The 19,978-nt window shown below is 47.1% G+C and overlaps 1 protein-coding gene across 1 annotated transcript in view; it reads left to right on the forward strand.

The window, feature by feature from the left end:
* Positions 1-19,954, forward strand: part of LOC122554089 (guanine nucleotide exchange factor VAV3-like) — a 34,949-nt gene extending 14,995 nt beyond the window's left edge. The window contains exons 5-10 of the mRNA XM_043698542.1: positions 1,907-2,023; positions 3,388-3,475; positions 4,869-4,998; positions 6,292-6,375; positions 16,482-16,633; positions 19,292-19,954. Coding sequence (XP_043554477.1) covers positions 1,907-2,023; positions 3,388-3,475; positions 4,869-4,998; positions 6,292-6,375; positions 16,482-16,633; positions 19,292-19,348 — 628 coding nt within the window. The 3' untranslated portion in view covers positions 19,349-19,954. The remainder of the gene's footprint in view (positions 1-1,906; positions 2,024-3,387; positions 3,476-4,868; positions 4,999-6,291; positions 6,376-16,481; positions 16,634-19,291) is intronic.
* Positions 19,955-19,978: the final 24 nt, after the last annotated feature.

The raw sequence follows: 19,978 nt of genomic DNA on the forward strand, positions 1-19,978 counted from the left end.
TGACAGTCCCTTATGCTTTCGGCTACTCCACCAATCTTCGTATCATCTGCAAACTTGCTGATCATACCAACAGTGCCCTCTTCCAGATCATTTATGTATATTACAAACAACAGTAGCCCCAACACTGACCCCTGTGGAACACCACTGGTCACCTTTCTCCATTTCAAGAAACTCCCTTCAACTACTACTCTCTGTCTCCTATTACTCAACCAGTTCTTTATCCACCGAGCTAGAACACCCTGCACACCATGTGACTTCACTTTCTCTATTAGTTTACCTTGGGGAACCTTATCAAACGTCTTACTAAAGTCCATGTATATGACATCAACAGCCCTTCCTTCATCTATCAACTTGGTCACTTCCTCAACAAACTCTATTAAGTTGGTAAGGCACGATCTCCCCCGCACAAAACCATGTTGCCCATCATCGATAAGCCCATTCTTTTCCAAATATAAATAGATCCTATCCCTCAGTATCTTCTCCACAACGTTCCCACCACCAACGTCAGGCTCACTGGTCTGTAGTTACCTGGGATATCCCTACTACCCTTCTTGTATAGGGGTACAACATGAGCAACCCTCCAGTCCTCTGGCACCTCACCTGTATTTAAGGATGCCACAAAGATATCTGTCAGGGCCCCAGCTATTTCCTCTCTCACCTCCCTCAGCAACCTGGGATAGATCCCATCCGATCCTGGGGATTTGTCCACCTTAATAACCTCTAGCCTACCCAACACACCTTCCCTACTTATGTCAATGTGATCCAGACTAATCAAACTTCTATCTCTAATCTCAAGATCCATCATGTCCCTCTCCTCAGTGAGCACTGATGCAAAGTAATCATTCAGAATCTCACCCATGCTCTCAGGTTCGACACACAGCCTTCCTTCATTATCATTTAGTGGACCAATCCTTTCTCTAGTTACCCACTTGCTTCTTATATAAGAATAAAATGCTTTGGGGTTCTCCTTAATTCTGCTCGCTGAAGCTATTTCATGACCCCTTTGAGCCCGCTTGATTCCTCATTTAAGATTGGTCCTACCCTCCTGATATTCCTCCAGGGTCCGTTCTGTTCTTAGCTGCCTGGACCTTATGTATGCTTCCCTTTTCCTCTTGGCTAGTTGTACAATTTCTCCTGCCATCCACGGTTCACGAATCTTGCCCTTCCTATCCTTTGCTATCAATGGGACATGCCTACCCTGCACTATCTTTAACCGATCTTTGAAAGCCTCCCACATCTCAAATGTGGACTTCCCTTCAAATAGCTGTGTCCAATCCACATTTCCCAGCTCCTGCCTAATTTTGATATAATTGGCCTTGGCCCAGTTTAGTACTCTTCCCTTAGGACCACTCTCATCTTTATCTACGAGTATTCTAAAACTTACAGAATTGTGGTCATTCTTCCCAAAGAAATCCCCCACTGCACCTTCTACCACCTGGCCTGGCTCATTCCCCAGTACCAGGTCCAATATGGCCCCTTCCCTCGTCATACTCCTCGAGAAAACTCTCCTGGAGGGTATTAATAATTGAGTGTTCGAAGATTGTGATGTTTTGTGATGAGATATTAAACTCCTGCCTCCCCCCCCAACACTCCCACCTGGAGTTAAAACTTGAGACAACTGCAGTTTAAGGTGAGTTAGTGTCCCCTGGTGACCTGTTTGATATATATCCCAGATGGAGTATCATTTATAAACAGCCTTTCTCAATGTCAGAATGACTTGTGGGATGTTGCTATGCACAATTCTTCTATTGATTTTTATGTAATGACAGGGACTTTGTTGGCAGTGAGTCCTTTGAGGAATCTGAAGGTGTTGAAAGGTGCTAGGGAAATGCAAGTCTTTCTTGGCTGATTGTGAAAATCATTCCAGCTCCAGCCAACCACTAAAACTGTTTCTGTCACTGATCAGGTACGCGGGGCCAATGGAACGGCTGCAAGCCGAGAACGAGCTGATCAACCGTGGAAGCAGCACCTTCCTGATTCGGCAGAGAGTGAAGGAGTGTGGGGAGTATGCCATCAGCGTGAAGTGAGTTGTTGCTGTGTCCACTCCCCCCCCACTGAAACATCGACTTAAAGAAAAGAGAAATAGCTCAGGGTTGGGTCGTTGGAACGTTGAGTTGTTTTAACAGTGCCTTTGAAGTGAATTCATCAAGAATTACATCACAAAAAAAACCCCAATCTAAAACAGGGCATGCTATTGGTAAAGGAGCTGGAGGAGCAGAGGGAGTTGGGTGGGTGTGTGCACAGATTGTTGAATGTAGTGGAGCTGTTCTCTGCTGAGTGATTCTATGACAGGCGGAGATTATCTTAACCTTGCAACCCTTTATTCTGAGATTATTGCCTGTAGTCCTAGACTCTCCCACAAGGCGAAACAACCTTTTCACAAGACAGGGATGAGCAGGCGTGTCTTCTCTCTGACAGTAGTGAATCTATGTAATTCATTACTGCAGAGGACACTAACTATATTCAAGGCTGAGAGAGAGAGGGGGAGATGTTTAATCAGGAAGAGACTCAGGGTGATGAGGAAAAGGCAGGAAAGTGGAGTTGAGGATTATCAGGTCAGTCCTGATCTCACTGAATATCAGAGCAGGCTTGATGGGCTGAATGGTCTATTTCTGCTCCTACAATTTCTACGTTTGTTTATGAATATATATTATATCCTTCATTAAAAAAGACTCGAATGTTTTCCCAATAACAGCCTTTAAGCTCATTGGCCTACTGTTACTTTGTCTTCCCTTTATAAATAAAGGGGTGACATTGGCAGTTTTCTAACCCTCCGTGATTTTGCAGAATCTAAGGATTCCTGGCAGATTATTCCCAGCTTCTACTCTCTCTGTAGTCACCTCCTTTAATATCCTCGGACACACACCTTCAGCTCTAGGGAATTTGTCAGCCTTTAACCCTATTAGTTTCTCAAACACTTTCTCATGTGTGTCTAGTTTTCTTGTTGCTTTGGGAGAAATAAGATTTCAAAGAGATTTGAAGATGCTAAGGGGGTTGGAGAGGGTAAATATGGTTTCAACCTTTCCCCTTGTTGGAGAATCTGTGGGTAAATAAAAAAGATAAATACTAATTAATCCAATCGGGAAATAAGTATTCGGAAAATGGTTTAAAGCCTCTGCCCGTAGAGGTGGGTGAGGGCAATAGATAATTGCAGGTGGGAATTGCAAAAGGAACAGGGAATGAGGAAGAGTGAGATAGCATACTGAGAATGCAAAGGGTTTGGTGTGAACAGTAAATGCCAGTACAGAGTTAATGGGCAGAGTGGCTTTATCCTCATCGCAATTCTGTTGAATGGTAGTTTGAGGGTCTCGAAGGATTAACAGGTGATTGTTTTGTATGTCTGAGTGATTCTATCTGCCTCACATCCATTTCTTACTCTCTGAGCAGGTACAACAATGAGGTAAAACACATCAAAATCATTTCCAGAGATTCATCCTTTCACATCGCTGAGAATAAGCGATTCCATGCTTTAACCGTGAGTAATCTTCCAACCAAATACCTGGCTTCAGAAATAATTACCTTTCTGTATTTGGTGCGGGGACCTGGGTGTTGCTGGCTGCGCCAGTGTTAATTGCCCGTCCCTAGTTGCCCTGGAGGAGGTGGTGAACTGTCTTCATGAACTGTTGCAGTCCATGTGCTGTATGTAGACCCACAATGCCATTAAGAAGAAGGTACCGTCAGTTCTGATCTAATGCGATAGTTTCGTTCTCGTGTGATCTCGTGTTCTAAGAAAATCACGCAATAGCCACACCATTTAAACTGATGGGGCTGGAATCACATTACAGCCAATATAGGTAAATAATGTTCTGCAAATAACAGTCTAAATTCTTCAACTGCGTTAAGACCAATTCGCATTGAAGAAACACACTATAGCAAAACTAACTTGTACCAGGATTTTGACTGAACAACACTGAAGGAACGGTGATATATTTCCAAGTCCCAATGGTGAGTGTTTTGGAGGGGAACTTGCAAGGGAGGTGTTCCATGTATCTGCTGCTCTTGTCCTTCTAGATGGAAGTGGTCATGGGTTTGGAAGGTGTTGTTGAAGGATCCTAGGTGAATTCCTGTAGTGCATCGTGTAGCTAGCATGCACTGCTGCTACTGAGCGTTGGAATCATGTTTATTTTCCCGAGAGTTGAGATGAATAGGAAAGAGGGAAGGGTGATGCCAGCGAAATGGAGGTGTTGTATCTGATTGGCTCTCTGGGTATTCCGAGACTGATGGTTGGTTACTGTGGAATGATCTCTAGTGTCCTGGACTCCTCCAGTGTCAGGCATGATGAGTATTCCTGGAGTCTCCTGCTCTGGTCACTCACTCACTTGCCCTGAACATGGAGCACACTGATCATGTGAACACAGTCACCATTTTCTTCAGAGTGAGGAACTTGTGGCGTGTGTGAAAGCTGACTGTGCACATCTGCGAAGGTGCAGGAGATATGGCCTGGCCCCTGGCGTTTTCCGTGATAGAGTAAAACATGCTGTAAACAATGTTAACATTGAGAAGGAGCTGAGCACAGTGTGTCATGCTGTATCTGATGTCATTTCCATGAATTACATATGGGGGGTGGAAGGAGAGGTCAGTTTCCGAGCTCTGAGAAACCCTCGAATGTTATACCCTGTGGGATTGTAGAGTGTGAGATGCCATTAAATATGCCTGATTTCACCGTTATCACACCAAATGCAATCTTTAAAATAGCAAAGAGCTGTTGGGAATAAAAGTCAGTTCCAAGACAGGAGGCAGAAAAGCGAATTGAGCATCTCTTTCAAAGGGCACAATGGGCTGAATGGTCTCATTGTGCCCTTTCACGTTTTTGTGTAATATACCTGGTGATTCCACAGATTAATGACCAATGTGTTATTTATTCACAGGAACTTGTTGAATATTACAAATATCATTCTCTGAAAGAAGGGTTCCGGTCCCTGGACACCACCCTACGTTACCCGTACAAAGACCCTGAGGATGGCCCGATCCAAAGAGCTCACCATGGGCGGGGTCACTGTGAGTACTTACACCACTTGGTCCCTGTGATCTAAACAGCTCAGCTGGTGGAATCGATCCCAGTAGATCAGGACCTCCCTGACCAGCTGCCTCACTGTGTCCAGGTCAGGAAACCCTGCAGAGCCTGACCTCCAAGGGACAGATTCCAGAGTGATCCAGGGATCAATATTCCAGTGTGATGGTGGGTAATCATTGGAGCAGACTCCAGGGAGAGACAGTGGAGGCTGTTCATGTTGATTCATTCCAATGGAAATGAGTGATTTCTCTCAGGACACCACATGCTGGGCTCCAGGATCTGAGTAATTGGAGATGTGACGTGTGGAGATTACAGCGAGTTCAGGAGGAACAGGGGACTGTGGATCAATGATTCCCAAAGATCTCCCCCATTGGGAGATGGAGGGGGTTCCTCTCCTTTTGTCTGGGCTCAATGACAGATGGAGCTCTCTGATTGGTCGCAGACTCCATCATGATTGGGTCTATCAATCTTCTCTGATTCATTTCAGTTTAGTAAATGTGCTACTGAAGGGGAGGTGGTGGCGAGATAGTACCATTGTCAGACCGTTATTTCAGAGATCCAGATTAATGTTCTAGGGACCCAGGTTCAATCTGCTGGATCAAATGGTGAAATTTGAGTCTAATAAGAATTTAAGAGTCTAATGATGTCAATTGTTAGGCAAAGCCCATCTGGGTCACTAAGATCCTTTAGGGAAGGAAACTGCCATCTTTAACTGGTCTGGCCAACATGTGACTCAGACCCCCAGCAATGGGATTGCCTCTAGGATGGGTAGTTAATGCTGGCCTCACCAGCGACTCCCATATCCCGTGCTGGTGGATGGCGAGTGGGATCAATCCAAGTGTTCCCAGATTTGTGATTCCTATTGTTGTATCAGCCAGAACTGTCAGTGATGGTGCCAGTAAAACAGGGAATGGGCTAGAGGCTGGAATGGGAGGATGCTGCAGAGAGTTGTAGGGTTAGAGACAGAGTCAAGGCTAAGGAGAAATTTAAAGAATGAGGAAAATTTTAAATTAAACCTTAACCTGTTGGTTAAGGTTTAATGATCTATACAGAGCAATGATGTGAGGGTGAAACACAGATGCCAGTGATGAGGGTGAATCAGACACACTAGTGTAGAGATAAACATTTTACAAATTAAATACAATTGAGGGAATGACTTTATTAACAAATTGATTCAGCCCAGTGTGTTTGACCTTTTGTTAATGTTTGCTCATCTGTGAGAGTTTTCCCATGGTGCTGCTGTAACTAATTTCTTTTCTCTTTCGTTCCTATCTCAGCTGCTTCTATGCTCTGTGGGCTCTCATTTGTAAATCCTGCTGGTTTCAGCTTTCTACCTCCTTCCTCGACACCCTTCTGGTCAGGTACAGCTTGCCTCTCTAATTCCTCTGCTTTAATCTCTGACTTTGTTTGACGACCATTTGCTGTTTTTCAGGGAGAGATTAGCCTGAGATTCAGATCAAAAATCCGCTGTACAGTGTCAGCCCAACGCCTCGAGGTGTCTATACGCTCTTCCTCCATTGCTCCATCCTCATCACACTCCCTTTCCTAATCACTCTCTCCATCATGCTCTCTCTCTCTCTCTCGATCTCCTCATTACTCTTTCCTGAACCCTCTCTCTCCACCGTGCTCTGTCTCTCTCTCTCCCTGTCACATGACACCAGGTTATACTCCAACAGGTTTATTTGAAATCACAAGCTTTCTGAGCGCTGCCCCTTTGTCTGGTGAAGGGAAGGATGCAGGCACAGAATTTATAGACAGGGAGATCGATGTACAAATGCAGTGAGTGGACTGTCGACGGGTTGAATAATAAATCTCTGCAGGTGATCAAGTGTCAACAGCTGAGTAGCAACTGAAGGGATGACCAAAACTAAACATAAGCTGGTGCTGGAGACAAACCAAATGGCTGGCATAAAGTGATAGGCAAAAGTGTGCCAAGGGACTAACTAAAGTAACAAGTAATCCAAAACTGTACAAAGTAATTAAGGTAGAAAGATGATTGTTTTGAGGATGTGACCAGTCGAGTGGACGATGGTGAATCAGTGGATGTTGTGTCTCTGGACTTTTGACAAGTTTCCACATGAGAGATTAGTAAGGAAAAGTAAAGCTTATGGTTATAGGAGGTAATGTAGTGATGTGGGTAGAGAACTGCTTGGCAGACAGGAAGCAGGGGGTTGGAATATTGGGTCCTTTTCAGAGTGGTAGGCAGTGATGAGTGGGGTACCACAGGGGTCAGTGCTGGGACCCAGCTGTTCACAAAATACATTAACGATTTGGACGAAGGAGTTGAATGCCATATTTCCAATGTGTAGATGACGCTAAGCTGGGTGGCAGTATGTGCTGGGAGGAGGATGCTAAGAGGCTGCAGCGTGACCTGGACAGACTGGCTGAGTAGGCAAATACATGTGGATAAATGTGAGGTTACCCATATTGGTCACCAAAACAGGAAAGAAGATTATTCTCTGAATGGTGGCAGTTTAGGAAAAGGTGAGGTGCAACAAGACCTGGGCGTCATGGTGGGACAGTTGCTGAAGGTTAGTGTGCAGGTGCAGCAGGCAGGGAGGAAAGCTAATGGCATGTTGGCCTTCATAGTGAGAGGGTAGGAGTATCAGAGCAAAGATGTCTTGCTGCAGTTGTACAAGACCTTGGTGAGGCCACCCCTTGAGTATTGTGTGCAGGTTTGTCTCCTCGTCTGAGGAAGGTCATTCTTGCTATTGAGGGAGTCCAGTAAAGGTTCACCAGACTGATTCCCGGGATGGCAGGACTGAAATATGAGGAAAGACTGGATCAACTGGACTTGTACTCGCTGGAATTTAGAATGAGGGGAATCTCATGGAAGCGTATAAAATGCTGATGGGACTGAACAGGCTAGATGTCGGAAGAATGTTCCCGATGTTGGGGAAATCCAGAACTAGGGGGTCACAGTCTAATTATAAGGGGTAAGCCATTCAGGGCTGAGATGAGGAGGAATTTCTTCACTCGGTGAGTTGTGAATTCTCTCCTACAGGAAGCTGTTGGGGCCAGTTCATTAGATAGACTCAAGAGGGAGCTGGACATGACCCTTACAGCTAAAGGGATTAAGGGGGATGGAGAGAGGGCGGGAATGGGAGACTGAGATTGCAGGATCAGCCATGATTGCATTGAAAGGTGGGGCAGGTACAAAGGGCCGAATGGCCTACTCCTGCTCCTGTCATCTCTGTTTCTATGTCAAGGAATCAAGGTGATGGTGAGAAAACAGGACTCGATTATGAGGGGTAACGAGTTTGAGGTGAGAAGGGAAAAGTTTAAGGGAGATATGTGTGGAAGATTCTTCACACTGAGGCTGGTGGGGGCCTGGAACGCGTTGCCAGTGGAGGTGGTAGGGGTGAGAACGATAGTGTCATTAAAGATCCCTGAATGGGCAGGGAACAGGGGGATACAGATCCTTAGAAAATAGGTGACAGGTTTAGATCGAGGATCTGGATCGGCGCAGGCTGGAGGGCCGAAGGGCCTGTTCCTGGGCTGGAATGTTCTTTGTTCTAGTAAAGGAAGAGGTTACACAGAACAGAATGTTGGAGTTACATATAGTGTGACATGAACCCAAGATCACGATTGGGGCCGTTCTCATGGGTACAGAACTTGATACCAGTTTCTGCTCAGCGATTCGGTGTTGTTGTGTATCTGGAAGACCACCCTAGAGAGGGTGTACCCAATGATCGCAGGCTGAATGTCCCTGACCACTGATGTGTTCCCTGACTGGGAGGGAACACCCCTGTCTGGTGATTGTTGCGAGGCGTCCATTCATCTGTTGCCGTAGCGTCTGCTTGGTCTCGTCAATGTACAATGCCTCGAGGCATCCTTGCCTGCAGCGTATGAGATAGACAACATTGGCCAAGTCACAGGAGTACCTGCCATGTACATGGTGGGTGGTGTCCCCACATATAATGGTGGTATCCGTGTCGATGATCTGACACGTCTTGCAGTGGTTGCCATGTCAGGGTTGTATGGTGTTGTGGTCCATGTTGTCCTGAGGACTGGGCAGTTTGCTGTGAATCATGTAGATGGAAAGTATTCTGCTTCAAGTGGGGTCCCACAGGGCTCTGTTCTTGGGCCTCTGCTCTTTGTAGTTTTTAGAAATGACTTGGATGAGGAGGTTGAGGGATGGGTTAGTAAATTTGCAGATGACACAAAGGTTGGAGGTGCCATTGATAGTATCGAGGGCTGTTGCAGGCTGCAGCGTGACATAGACAGGACTTATGCCTGAAACGTCGATTCTCCTGCTCCTTGGATGCTGCCTGACCTGCTGCGCTTTTCCAGCAACACATTTTTCAGGATACAGAGCTGGGCTGAGAAATGGCAGATGGAGTTGAACCTGGATAAATGCGAAGTGATGCATTTTGGAAGGTCGAACTTGAATGCTGAATATAGGATTAAAGACAGAATTCTTGGCAGTGTAGAGGAACAGAGGGATCTGGGTGTACAAGTGCATAGATCCCTCAAAGTTGCCACCCAAGTGGATACGGTTGTTAAGAAAACATATAGTGTTTTGGCTTTTATTAACAGGGGGATCGAGTTTAAGAGCCACGAGGTTTTGCTGCAGCTCTACAAGTCCCTGGTGAGACCACACTTGGAATATTGTGTCTGGTTCTGGTCGCCCTACTATCGGAAAGATACAGAGGCTTTGGAGAGGGTGCAAAGAAGATTTACCAGGATGCTGCCTGGACTGGAGGGCTTGCTGTATGAAGAAAGGTTGAATAAGCTCGGACTTTTCTCTCTGGAGAGAAGGAGGAAGAGAAGAGACCTGATCGAGGTGTACACAATAATGAGAGGAATAGATAGAGTCAATAGCCAGAGACTTTTCCCCAGAGCAGGATTGCCTGGTAAGAGAAGTCATAGTTTTAAGGTGTTAGGAGGAAGGTATAAAGGAGACATCAGAGGAAGGTTCTTTACGCAGAGAGTTGTGAATGCATGGAATACGTTGCCAGCGATGGTGGTGGAAGCAGAGTCATTAGGGACATTTTAGCGACTGCTGGACATGGACATGGATAGCAGTGAGTTGAGGAGTGTGTAGGTTAAGTTACTATATTTTACATTAGGATTAAGTCTCGGCACAACATCGTGGGCCTAAGGGCCTGTTCTGTGCTGTACATTTCCATGTTCTATGGTCTCATCGATGACATATTGAAGGCTGTGAGGAACATGGCATAACGGTCATGTCCCATGTCTGTCTTCTGAGGAAGTCATTACAGGTTTTCATTGTGGTGTGTTGGAACTGGCAATGGATGCGTTGAGGGTCATATCCCGCTCTTCTGAGGGCATCTTCCAGTATCTTTAGGTATCTGTTGCCTTCCCTCTCACCCGAACCTGTGTATGCGCAGGGGATGACTCTTTAACACGTTTCAGGTGGAGGCTAGAGAAGTGCAGCATCTTGAGGTTATCTGTGGGCTTGCTGTAGAGTGAGCTACCGAGGTATCCATCCTTGATGGAGAGGTGTGTGGCCAAGAATGAGACTGATTCTGAAGAGTAGCCCATGGTGCGTCTGATGGTGGGATGGAACATGTTGATATTGTTGTGCAGTCATTTCAGTGATTCTTCACCATGAGTCCAAAGGAAGAAAATGTCATCAATGTATCTAGTGGATAGTGCTGGTGGGAGGCTCTGTGCAGCAAAGAATTCTTGTTCGAAATTATGCATGAAAATGTTGGCACATTGGGGTATAAATAAAGTCTCCATGTCTGGATGAAGAGGTGGTTGTCGAAGGTGAAGACGTTGTGATCGAGGATGAAGCCGAGTTGTATAGTGGGAGCTCAGAGATTAGCAGTTATTGGTATTGAGTACTGCGGCTGTGCAGTGATGCTGTCATCAGGGGGGATGCTGGTGTAGAGCTGAAACATCCATTGTGATGAGGAACATTCCTGGTTTGACTACTCCATTGGTGCTGTGTTTCTGTTAGAAATCTGTAGTGTCGCGACAGAAGCTGGGGTCCCTAATGCAATGGGTTCCAAGGTGCATTCAACATGCCCAGATAGATTCTCACACGGGGTCCCAATGCCGGGTACGGAGGGAGGTCCAGGTGTGTGAGCATTGTGAACCTTTGGAAGGCAGTAGCAGTCCCCCATGTGAGACGTTTATGGGATGAGAGAGTGTAGGATACTCTGAAAGGACTGGGTCAACAACCTTGGTCAGTCTTTCAGTTCCCAGGTGTGTTCTTTGCTTGGATCGGCCATGAGTTGTCTGGAATGTTCCTGGTTGTTCAGTTGTCAGTGTGTTTCTTTGCGATAGTTTGTTCTATTCTGTAAGCTGATGGCTCCTCCTTTGTTGGCTGGTTTGGTGACGAGGTTGTGGTTGGGTTTGAGAACATGGACTGTGTTGCTTTGTGTTTGGAAAATATACTGCGCTACCCTGTGGGTGCAGCTGATGAATCTGGCATTAACGCATCTCCTGACAGCTTGGGCCTGGGGCTGTGACCTTCCGGAGCTGTGACCTTCCGGAGCTGTGACCTTCCGGAACAGTCCATTTTGATTGTTTCCTCATTGGTTGCTGGATCACGGATCTCTCTGTCGACTGTTCCAGTTCTTTGGTTGTCTCGTTGGGTTTGCTGTCGACATATTGGGGTTTGTGGAAACATTCCCGAATCCTCGTTCACCTGATGTTTTCCTCAGTGTCTGCTGCTAGACCAATGGGATCCATTTGGTATAAATTAAGCCCTCAGCTGAGAACTTGGATTTTGTTTGGTTGAAGAGTGTGGTCAGACAAGTTTGTGATGGATTTCCCTGCGATGGTGCCATTTTCAACCGTGGTCCAGAGGAGGCTTGGGTACTGCTGCTGGTGATGCCAAGTTTGGCTAGTTTCATGTTCTGGGTGTGCATGCCAGTGGTGTAGTTCCATTACCTATTCCGCTTGACAGTGTCTCAGCTGATTCACTGTATCCTGTACACAACCTGAGAATATGGACTCAATCTCGATTTCAAGAGTGTGGTGCCTGCCGTCGAGCTGGTGTTCAAGATCCTTGAGGGAGTGTGTGAGAGGTGTGAAGGCAGAGTCTCTCTGTGTAGCATATGTTGTTGCTCCCTTTCTTGATCTGTACTCCCTTTTTTGATCACTCTCTCTCAGTCACTACCCCATCACATTGTCTGTCTCTCACTCTCTGCCTCCCTCCCTCCCTCCCTCTCTACCTCTCTCTCTCACCCCCCACCTCTCCCATCAGTAACACTGCCTCTGACCGTATTTCTGATCTGAGAAGGGAATATTTTCCTGTGGGAATGGATTTAAAATTCCCTCTGGGAGATTGGAGAGATTGAGGGTTTGATTTTCCTCTCGTTTACTCTCTGCTGCAGGAGCTGAGTGATTTCCTATACCTTCTGCTCCCCACCTTACAGAATCTGATCATCTTGAGATTCTGCTGCTGTTAGTAATTAATGTGCAATTTCACACTGAGACAAAACCTTCTGCTTTCTGAGCTTTGTTAACAAACAAAACGATTAGGAACTAAATGTTGGATTTCTGTGATCATTCTGTGTGGTCCGGAGGTCCACACACACACAGCAGGAAGATCCCAACTCCATTCCCTGCCTTTGGCTGTTGACCTGCTCTGGGTGAGGCTCTAAATCTGAGGATAGGGCATTTCTGTAGCTGTCCTTACACCAAACACTGGAGGGCAGTGTTGCTCACAGATTGAGTCTCTTATTTGATCAGTCAGGCTTTGTCCATGACGCCATGAGGACGAGGCTGTTCAGCCCCTCGAGCCTGCTTCGCTATTCAATCAGATCATGCTCGATCCCCATTGGAGCTGCTTTGCATCAGATTCAGAGTGAAAAACAAAACAAAGAAAGTTTACAGCCCAGGAACAGGCCCTTCGGCCCTCCAAGCCTGAGCTAATACAAATTTACTGCCTAAACCTGTCGCCCAATCCCTAAGCATCTGTGTCCCTCTGCTCCCCACCTACTCATGCATCTGTCCAGACCCATCTTAACTCTCCAAAGCGTCCACATCCTTTTGGTAATGTGACGACCAGAACTGTACACAGTATTCTAAATGTGGCCGAATCAATGTCTTATATAATTTTAACATGACTTGCCAGCTCTTATACTCAATACCCCGTCCAATGAAGGCAAGCATACTGTATGCCTTCTTGCCCACTCTATCCACCTGTGCAGCAACCTTCAGGGTACAATGGACCTGCACTCCCAGATCTCTTTGCCCATCAACCTTTCCCAAGGCTCTTCCGTTTACTGTATAGTTCGCTTTAGAATTAGTGTTGCCTCACATTTGTCTGAAGGACATGACCTCGCCTTCTCAGACTCCTCTTTATCCCAAATCAGACATCACCCAGCGCCAAATTCTCTCTCAGTGGTGGGTTCAAGGTTGTGACTTCAATTTGTCACAGAGTCTCAGAGACATACAGCACAGACATCTGCTGACCAGATATCCCAACCCAATCTAGTCCCACCTGCCAGCACCCGGCCCATATCCCTCCAAACCCGCCCTATTCATGTACCCATCCAGATGCCTCTTAAATGTTGCAATTGTACCAGCCTCCACCACTTCCTCTGGCAGCTCATTCCATATATGTACCTCCCTCTGCGTGAAAACGTTGCCCCTCAGGTCTCTTTTATATCTTTCCCATCTCACCCTAAACCTATGCCCTCTAGTTCTGGACTCCCCCACCCCAGGGAAAAGACCTTGTCTGTTTATCCTACCCATGCCCTTCATAATTTTATAAACCTCTATCCTACAGCCCATCCATTCTGCGCTAGCTCTTTTGATAAAAACCGCTGAATAATTTCTCTTACCCAATCTGTCCCCATCCCACTGAAATGTTTTCTCCCTCAAGATATCTGCCGGCATGGTGGCACAGTGGTTAGCACTGCTGCCTCACAGCGCCTGAGACCCGGGTTCAATTCCCGCCTCAGGCGACTGTCTGTGTGGAGTTTGCACATTCTCCCCGTGTCTGCGTCGGTTTCCTCCCACAGTCCAAAGATGTGCAGGTCAGGTGAATTGGCCATGCTAAATTGCCCGTGGTGTTAGGTAAGGGGTAAATGTAGGGGTATGGGTGGGTTTCGCTTCGGCGGGCCGGTGTGGACTTGTTGGGCCGAAGGGCCTGTTTCCACACTGTAATGTAATCAATATTTCCCCAGTTCCATTTTGGATGATTTAATTGGACCTGTGTCCACTGTCCCATATGAAGTCGCTGTGTTTAAACAATCCCCCTCCTCCCGGGGCTTCTTCCCAATTCCCTTCAATCTGTCTCCCTCTGCTCCCTCACCCTCCGGCCCCTGGAAACACTCTCTCCTGATTTACTCCATCAAACTCTCTCCATGATTTTGAACACCTCGGTTAAACCTCCCGGAACCTTCTCTGCTCTAAAGAGAACAATCCCGGATTCTCCAGTCTCTCCACATTCACTAAGGTCCCTCATCCCTGATCCCATTCCAGTAAATCTCCTCAGCTCCCTCTCCTCACCCTGACATTGTTCTGAAAGAGCAGGGCCCAGGATCGGACATAATCCTCCCTGAGGCTGGGGTCTGACCGCGTTGATGAAGATGGAGCAGATTCTCATTGATTACGAAGAGCAGGATACTGTGAACCACTCTGTTAACCTGAACACACAGAATCCAAGCTCTCTCTCATCCATTCCCTTTGTATTGTCTCCTCGATCTTCCGAGAAAAATCCATCACCTCCACATTTCTGAGGTGCCTGCCATTTCTCAAATCTGTCACTATCACCCTTAGCCTCCTCTGTCTGCACCACTGACCGTGCCTCAGGTAATTCCAGCAGCATAGAAATTATATCTCTACGTCATAATTATTCATGGTGCTGCAGGTTTCCTAACATCGGACCTGCTCTTGGGGTTACTGTGTTTATATGGAGTCCAGGTGAGTTTCTGGTCAATGCCACCCCCACTCCCCACCCCCAAATGTTGACAATGGGGGATTCCGTGATGGTAACACCATTGAATATCAAGGGGCTGTGGTTAGATTCTCTCTTATTGGAAATAGCCATTGCCTGGCAGTTGTGTGGTGTGAATGTTACTTGTCAGCCCAAGCCTGGATTTGAACGTGGACTCGCTAAGTATCTGAGGAGGAGTCATGAATGATGCTGAACAGTGCAATCATTGGTGAACATCCCCACTTCTGACCTGATGATGGAGGGAAGGTCATTGATAACACTACCCTGAGGGACTCCTGCAGGGATGTCCTGGAGCTGAGATGACTGACCTCCAACACCCACCACCATCTTCCTCTGTGTCAGGTATGACTCCAACCAGCGGAGAGTTTGCCCCTGATACGCATTGATTCCAGTTTTGCCCGGGCTCCTTGATGCCACACTTGGTCGAATGCAGCCTCGATGATAAGGGCTGTCCCTCTCCCCTCCCCTCTGGAATTCAGCTCTTTTGTCCATATTTGACCCAAGGCTGTAATGAGGTCAGGAGCTGAGTGACCCTGGGGATCCCAAACTGGGCGTCACTGAGCAGGTTATTGCTGAGCAGGTGCTGCTTGATAGCTCTGTTACTGACACCTTCCATCACGTTACTGAGGATGGAGAGTAGACTGATTGGGCGGGGATTGGCCCGGTTGGATTTGTCCTGCTTTTTGTGTACGGGACATACCTGGGCAATTTTATGCACTGTAAGGTCAATTCATGTGGAACTGGCTGGAGCCTGGTATCTGGGATGCTGGGGACTGCTGGAGGAGCCCGAGATGGATTATCTACTCGGCGTGTCTGGCTGAAGATTGCTGTGAAAGCAAGAGACTTATCTGTTGCCCTGATGTGCCGGGCTCCTCCGTCATTGAGGATGGGGAGATTTGTGGAGCCTCCTCCTCCAGTAAGTTGTTCAATTGTCCATCATCATTCCCCACTGGATGTGTAAGGACTGCAGAGCTTAGATCTGATCCAATGGTCGTGGCATCACTTAGCTCTGTCTATCACTGGCTGTTTATGCTGTTTGGAAGTAATCCTGTTTGGTAGCTTCACCAGGTTGGCACCTCATCTTCAGGTCTGCCTGGTACTGCTCCTGGCATGCCCTCCTACACTCTCCATTGAACCAGAATTGATCCCCAGGCTTGGTGGTAATGGTTGACTGGGGGATATGCCGGGCTGTGCTGGAGTACAGTTCAGCTGCTGTTGAGGGCCCTCACTGCCTCATGGATGCCCAGGCTTGAGTTACTCAATCTGTTTGAAGTCTGTCCCATTTAGCACAGTGGTAGTGCCACACAAGATGATGGAGGGTATTGTCAATGTGAAGGTGGGACTTTGTTTGCACAAGAACTATAAGGTGGTCACTCTTACCAATACTGTCATGGACAAATGTATCTGCTGGAATATGAGGGCGGCATTGTAAATGTTGGTTTTCCATTTAAATTGGTATACTTGCACGTTGTCCTGATGAATGGACAATGCAAGCATTCAACCAAATTTGTCATGTTTTCGCTAACTCTCTGGTCACATGTTCTGTGTGAACAAATAACGGTTTCTATTTTATTTTGGCAGCTTTGGGCCCGAAGGTGGTGGGTGTTGCTGTGGCTCAGTATGCCTTCTCAGCACGAGATATGAGGGAACTGTCACTGCAGGAGGGAGACATGGTGAAGATTTACACCAAGAATGGACCCAATGGCTGGTGGCGAGGAGCTGTCAATGGCAGGGTGTGTAACCCCGTCCTGGGAATAACACACAGAGTGTGGGTGTGAGAATGAGAGACACTGTCCTGGGTATAACACTGAGAGTGTGAGAGTGTGTAACACTGTCCTGGGTATAACACTGAGAGTGTGAGAGTGTGTAACACTGTCCTGGGTATAATACTGAGAGTGTGAGAGTGTGTAACACTGTCCTGGGTATAACACTGAGAGTGTGAGAGTGTGTAACACTGTCCTGGGTATAATACTGAGAGTGTGAGAGTGTGTAACACTGTCCTGGGAATAACACTGAGAGGGTGAGAGTGTGTAACACTGTCCTGGGAATAACACTGAGAGGGTGAGAGTGTGTAACACTGTCCTGGGAATAACACTGAGAGGGTGAGAGTGTGTAACACTGTCCTGGGAATAACACTGAGAGGGTGAGAGTGTGTAACACTGTCCTGGGTATAACACTGAGAGTGTGAGAGTGTGTAACACTGTCCAGGGTATAATACTGAGAGTGTGAGAGTGTGTAACACTGTCCAGGGTATAATACTGAGAGTGTGAGAGTGTGTAACACTGTCCAGGGTATAATACTGAGAGTGTGAGAGTGTGTAACACTGTCCAGGGTATAATACTGAGAGTGTGAGAGTGTGTAACACTGTCCAGGGTATAATACTGAGAGTGTGAGAGTGTGTAACACTGTCCTGGGTATAACACTGAGAGTGTGAGAGTGTGTAACACTGTCCTGGGTATAACACTGAGAGTGTGAGAGTGTGTAACACTGTCCTGGGTATAACACTGAGAGTGTGAGAGTGTGTAACACTGTCCTGGGTATAACACTGAGAGTGTGAGAGTGTGTAACACTGTCCTGGGTATAACACTGAGAGTGTGAGAGTGTGTAACACTGTCCTGGGTATAACACTGAGAGTGTGAGAGTGTGTAACACTGTCCTGGGTATAACACTGAGAGTGTGAGAGTGTGTAACACTGTCCTGGGTATAACACTGAGAGTGTGAGAGTGTGTAACACTGTCCTGGGTATAACACTGAGAGTGTGAGAGTGTGTAACACTGTCCTGGGTATAACACTGAGAGTGTGAGAGTGTGTAACACTGTCCTGGGTATAACACTGAGAGTGTGAGAGTGTGTAACACTGTCCAGGGTATAATACTGAGAGTGTGAGAGTGTGTAACACTGTCCTGGGTATAACACTGAGAGTGTGAGAGTGTGTAACACTGTCCTGGGTATAACACTGAGAGTGTGAGAGTGTGTAACACTGTCCTGGGTATAACACTGAGAGTGTGAGAGTGTGTAACACTGTCCTGGGTATAACACTGAGAGTGTGAGAGTGTGTAACACTGTCCTGGGTATAACACTGAGAGTGTGAGAGTGTGTAACACTGTCCTGGGTATAACACTGAGAGTGTGAGAGTGTGTAACACTGTCCAGGGTATAATACTGAGAGTGTGAGAGTGTGTAACACTGTCCTGGGTATAACACTGAGAGTGTGAGAGTGTGTAACACTGTCCTGGGTATAACACTGAGAGTGTGAGAGTGTGTAACACTGTCCTGGGTATAACACTGAGAGTGTGAGAGTGTGTAACACTGTCCTGGGTATAACACTGAGAGTGTGAGAGTGTGTAACACTGTCCTGGGTATAACACTGAGAGTGTGAGAGTGTGTAACACTGTCCTGGGTATAACACTGAGAGTGTGAGAGTGTGTAACACTGTCCAGGGTATAATACTGAGAGTGTGAGAGTGTGTAACACTGTCCTGGGTATAACACTGAGAGTGTGAGAGTGTGTAACACTGTCCTGGGTATAACACTGAGAGTGTGAGAGTGTGTAACACTGTCCTGGGTATAACACTGAGGGTGTGAGAGTGTGTAACACTGTCCTGGGTATAACATTGAGAGTGTGTGAGTGTGTAACACTGTCCTGGGTATAATACTGAGAGTGTGAGAGTATGTAACACTGTCCTGGGAATAACACTGAGAGTGTGTAACACTGTCCTGGGTATAACACTGAGAGTGTGAGAGTGTGTAACACTGTGAACAGACCCAGGCTCTGGCTGGTCATTGCTTCTGAGAATTTGACAGCACTGAATGAGGCCCTTCTGTCCATCAAGCCCATGCGCACAATGATCCAGTTAATCCCAGTCAGTCTGGCAAATCTCAGAGAATGTGGAGAATCCGGGATTGTTCTCCTTAGAGCAGAGAAGGTTCCAGGGGGGTTTAACCGAGGTGTTCAAAACCATGGAGAGAGTTTGATGGAGTAAATCAGGAGAGAGTGTTTCCAGGGGCAGGAGGGTGAGGGAGCAGAGGGAGACAGATTGAAGGGAATTGGGGAGAAGCCCCAGGGGGTTAGGGGAGGGGGATTATTTTACACAGTGAGTTGTTGGGATCTGGAAGGTGCTGCCTGAAAGGGCGGTGGGAGCAGATTCCATCAGAACTTCCACACAGGAACCAGGAAAATCCTTGTGCATGGTCATTTTCTGGACAATGGGGAAAGTGCAGAGGAAGGGGATTAATTGGGTAGAATTAGCAAGTGCAGGTTTGATGGGCAGAATAGTCTCCTGCAGTACTGTCAGAATCTTAAAATGGATCCCTCAACTGGAATGTCTGGCATTGAGAGAAGATGGGACATTTCCTGGTTTGACCATCACTGGGTCTCGATTGGTTGGTTGCAGGTCGGTTGGTTTCCATCCACGTATGTAGAAGAGGAGGAGGATTGTTTTCCAGACTGACTCCGTGCTGCAGTGGACACTCGGGGATTGGTGAACCAACACAGCTACCCATGTGCTAACCATTCTGGAGCTGGTGCAGGCAATTCTGTCCCTGCCCCACGTGTGGGGAATGTGTTTTCAGGAGCTTATGGCTTCAGTGGGATCCAGGAATCTCTGCAGGCAATGAGGGGAAATCTGTTCTGGAACACGGGGGGATCCCATTGCTGGCAATCCCCTTGGAGTCCAAATCCAGGAGCAGAGTCACCTGCACACCGAGTGGATCCAGATCACACTTTGAGCAGATTGAGATACAGCCTGGAGATATCGCTGGAGCTCTGCTGTTTGTGTCCCTCTGTGAAACTAGTATATGATTGTTACTGCTGGCTGGATCATTCAGCAAACTCTCATCTGTTTACACAGCCCAATAATCAGATCCAACACTGAGCTCCATCAGACCCAATTCAGAAACAATTCAAACTGGTCAACCTCTGTTGGAAAACAAATCCGATTCATTGACTGGCCCCAAAGACCAAACCTGTCTGACTGACGAGTAGATCTCCCTCAAACCCAGAACACCCGTCCCCTCGGGATCACCCCCCAACATCCATCCCCCCAGGATCACCCCCCAACACCCATCCCCCCGGGATCACC

Source organism: Chiloscyllium plagiosum, chromosome 11 (genome assembly GCF_004010195.1).
Source record: "Chiloscyllium plagiosum isolate BGI_BamShark_2017 chromosome 11, ASM401019v2, whole genome shotgun sequence".
In the NCBI taxonomy this organism is placed as follows: Eukaryota; Metazoa; Chordata; class Chondrichthyes; order Orectolobiformes; family Hemiscylliidae; genus Chiloscyllium; species Chiloscyllium plagiosum.